At 44.0% G+C, this 3,838-nt stretch overlaps 1 protein-coding gene across 1 annotated transcript; it reads left to right on the forward strand.

The window, feature by feature from the left end:
- The first annotated feature begins 275 nt into the window (after positions 1-275).
- Positions 276-2,956, forward strand: LOC103700818 (probable polyamine transporter At3g19553). The gene is made up of 2 exons (XM_008782694.4): positions 276-1,335; positions 2,288-2,956. Exons 1-2 carry the CDS (start codon positions 353-355, stop codon positions 2,811-2,813), a joined length of 1,509 nt encoding a protein of 502 aa, XP_008780916.2. The 5' UTR covers positions 276-352; the 3' UTR covers positions 2,814-2,956.
- The last annotated feature ends 882 nt before the right edge of the window (positions 2,957-3,838 follow it).

A 3,838-nucleotide genomic window follows, 5' to 3' on the forward strand; every position in this document is an offset into this window, starting at 1 on the left:
AGAATTTTGGGAAAATAATGTTCACCTGAAGCCCATCAGATGGATGGAAGGAAGGCCCCCCCAAAAAAAATCCTTTTCAATCATAATATTAATTAATAGAAAAAAGGGTTTCTACCTGCATGCGTTGTATATATTTTCCAACTGGAAACCAGGCAGAGAATTTTTCAACTCATCTTTTGTCAAAAGAAGGAAAAAAGTTTGCGTCCGGAATCGAATAAGTTCCCAGTTCCCATCTCTCCGGCGTAATAATTGAGTCCCCCGGACCCCACCCGCTCTCCTTTCTTCACAACGGCAACGACTTGTCTCCTCTCGTTGTTCTTATAGGATCGAAGAAAGCTTATATTAAGTTAAAATGGGCGGCGAGGTGGTGGAGGAATCCGCCGACCCGGCGCCCGGCGGTGGCCCGCGGGCTTCTTCTTCGCGGCCGAAGCTGACCGTCCTCCCGCTTATTGCCCTCATATTCTTCGACGTCTCCGGCGGCCCCTTTGGCGTGGAGGACTCTGTAGGAGCCGGCGGCGGCCCGCTCCTCTCCCTCCTCGGCTTCCTCTTCTTCCCCCTCCTCTGGTCCGTCCCGGAGGCCCTCGTGACAGCAGAGCTCGCCGCCGGCTTCCCGTCGAACGGCGGCTACGTCCTTTGGATCTCGTCCGCCTTCGGCCCCTTCTGGGGCTTCCAGGAGGGCCTCTGGAAGTGGGCCAGCGGCAACCTCGACAACGCCCTCTACCCCGTCCTCTTCCTCGACTACCTCAGCCCCTCCCTCTCCCCCGCCGCCCGCGCCGCCGCTCTCGCCGCCATCACCGCCGCCCTCACCTTCCTCAACTATCGCGGCCTCCACATCGTCGGCCTCTCCGCCATCCTCCTCGCCGCCTTTTCCCTCTCCCCCTTCCTCGCCCTCGCCCTCCTCGCCCTCCCCAAGATCCAGCCTCGCCGCTGGCTCGCCCTCGATCTCCGCCGCGTCAACTGGCGGGGCTACTTCAACAGCATGTTCTGGAATCTCAATTACTGGGACAAGGCCAGCACGCTCGCCGGCGAGGTCGAGGACCCCACTCGGACCTTCCCCCGGGCGCTCTACGGCGCGGTGGTCCTCGTCGTGGCCTCCTATTTGATCCCCTTGCTCGCCGGCACCGGGGCGATGGATGGGTCGACGACAGATGAGTGGACGGATGGCTACTTTGCTCAGGTCGGGTTGGTGATTGGGGGACCCTGGCTCAGATGGTGGATCCAGGCCGCCGCGGCGATGTCGAACATGGGACTGTTTGAGGCCGAGATGAGCAGTGATTCGTTTCAATTGCTCGGAATGAGTGAGATGGGGATGCTTCCGGCGTTCTTTGCTATAAGGTTGGTTGATTTTCCTCTTCTCTTCCTCTCATCTGATCCTAAAAATGGAAGCTTCTCAATGGTAATTCTCCAAGAATCCAAGTAAGATTAGTATCTTTTTTTTAGAAAAATGGACAATGCCCTTTATTCAAAAAAGATTTACAAGAACAGAGCCCAAGGTCTCAGAAGAGGGAAGCCATCCAACACCAACTCAACCAAAGGTTGAGCAACAGACGTGGGTGGTCCGGTGGGCACTTGCAGGAAGACAGCAAAATAAACTACAGTGGCACCATTAAAGGATAACCCTAACATCTAAACTCATCAACCATAATGGACCAAAAAGATGGACATCATGGGCAACAAAAACACGGTTGTCTGAAACAAACAGGTTCGTTTAGTTTCTAGTTTGTGCATTAGTTATTAACGAGTTCCTCTATAAAGAAGTTCCAAGTGAGGATTTGGTTAAAAAGGAGTTTTTTTTTTTTGAAAGTTAGGACTTTTTGAGTTCTTAGATGCAATTCATTCTAATTCTTCATGCAATGAGAGTTTAGACAGTCTCTCTTTTCTATTCAAACTAATTTGCAGAAGCAGATAAGGGTATACCTGACTGTGGAACTTTCTTAATGGCAATTTCTTACGCTCGTCGATGCTGTTATTTTACAAAATTGATGTTATGAGAGCTTAAAGATAACTAATCAGTTTTTTTGGTTGCTTAGAAGTTGATGAACTAGTTACTAATACAGATCCAGTGACACTCAGATATAGATTTATAAGTTTTCTTTAATTTAGACTCGCATATGGGAGGAGTATAGAGTTTGGGTAAAGCTTTCAGATAATTTGAATTCTGGAGGAAAATTTTGAAGGCTGTGATTTGTTTTCTTGGTAATATTTCTTTGTAGATTTATATAGCAACGCACTTAAGGCTATGACATGACCTTTGTTTTTCCTTTTTGTCTAAATGATGCTTTTGTAGATCAAAGTATGGAACCCCAACCATTAGCATCTTATTCTCTGCAACTGGGATTATTTTCCTGTCATGGATGAGCTTTCAGGAGATTCTGGAATTCCTTAACTTCTTATATGCTTTGGGGATGCTTCTAGAGTTTGCTGCTTTTATAAGACTCAGAATCAAGAAGCCAGATCTTCACAGGCCATATAAAGTTCCAGTAGGGACATTGGGCGCAGTGCTGCTTTGTTTGCCTCCTACTTTCCTGCTCATTCTTGTCATGTGTCTGGCCTCCGCCAGGACATTTATTGTGAGCGGAAGTGTAATGCTATTCGGGGCTCTTCTATATCCTGCTATTGAACACATGAAGAGAAGAAATTGGATTGAATTTATTTCCACATCTGAGCTTTCTCAGAGTAGTTTTGAATCTGGCCAAACACAACAGCAAGTTATAGATGAGGCTTCTGTGAATCTTTTGCCAGATCGTTCATCTGGCAAAACAGAGCCAGAAGACCCTGAAATTGACTTGGAAGGGGTTTTAAAAGTAGAATAGTAAAGCCATGTACACATACATGAATCTTTGCAGAATTGATGATACTTAAGCCTGTAAGGTAATTCACTGTCTGCAAATGTATCTATTTTTTTTGACTAAAGAAAAGGTTTATTATGAGTCGGATGACTCATTGTATAGATTTATCTTTTTCCTCTTACTTACACTTTGCATATCTTGGTTTTCAGTGAAACTCTGGATTTCTGGTGCATATGCATGAACTCTTTCGATTAGTTGTTTAAAGATCTCACCATGCTGTATAACATATCCATCAAGTTATATTTTGACCTTTCTTTAAGTTTTGTTATTACTGCAACATAGAGTACTTAATCTCAACTGGTAATATGTGCAAGAATTATTACCAGTTAGGGTGTCTCTTGGGAACAAGTTGCAAGCATGCCCAGTTTGAGTGACAAGATAAGGGTCCGTGTATCAAAAGGAATGAGGACAAATAAAGAAACTAATACCACAATAACAGTAAAATCAAATCGCCTGAGGAGATAAGAGAGAAAATTAATACAAGTAATTGTAAGGAGAGTCAACATTGTATGGCTGTAGCGAACCAAATGAAAAAGAAGAACAATATAAGGAAATTAATGATGCAGCTCCAGTATATATGATTAGTGATAGACTGATATCTAATCTTTGGCATCTTTTTAGCAGATAGATATTGTAATCAGTTCCTGTTTAACACAAATTAAATTTAAGGAAGGAGTATAAAGCAGTTTTGGGAGGAGATAGATTGGTTAGAGAAATGAATTCTTAAGATAGATGTAGGTAGGATTCTGTGGGTTTTCTTGTTCTATTTTTAAAGGTTAGACTTGATGAAATTCATCTTTCAGATTCGATTTGTTGCACTTGTTGATAAATTATGTAATTTCCTATCATTGTCACCTAATTAATGGCTCAATTCAGAAACTATTGCAATTACATTTTCTAATTATGCAAAGAGGGCCAATGTCTTATTCAAGGTTTTAGCAGCTCATACAGAAGTTGTATCATGGGCTGAAGCAATTTGTTTTTGTCTA

Source organism: Phoenix dactylifera, chromosome 16 (genome assembly GCF_009389715.1).
Source record: "Phoenix dactylifera cultivar Barhee BC4 chromosome 16, palm_55x_up_171113_PBpolish2nd_filt_p, whole genome shotgun sequence".
Lineage (NCBI taxonomy): Eukaryota > Viridiplantae > Streptophyta > Magnoliopsida > Arecales > Arecaceae > Phoenix > Phoenix dactylifera.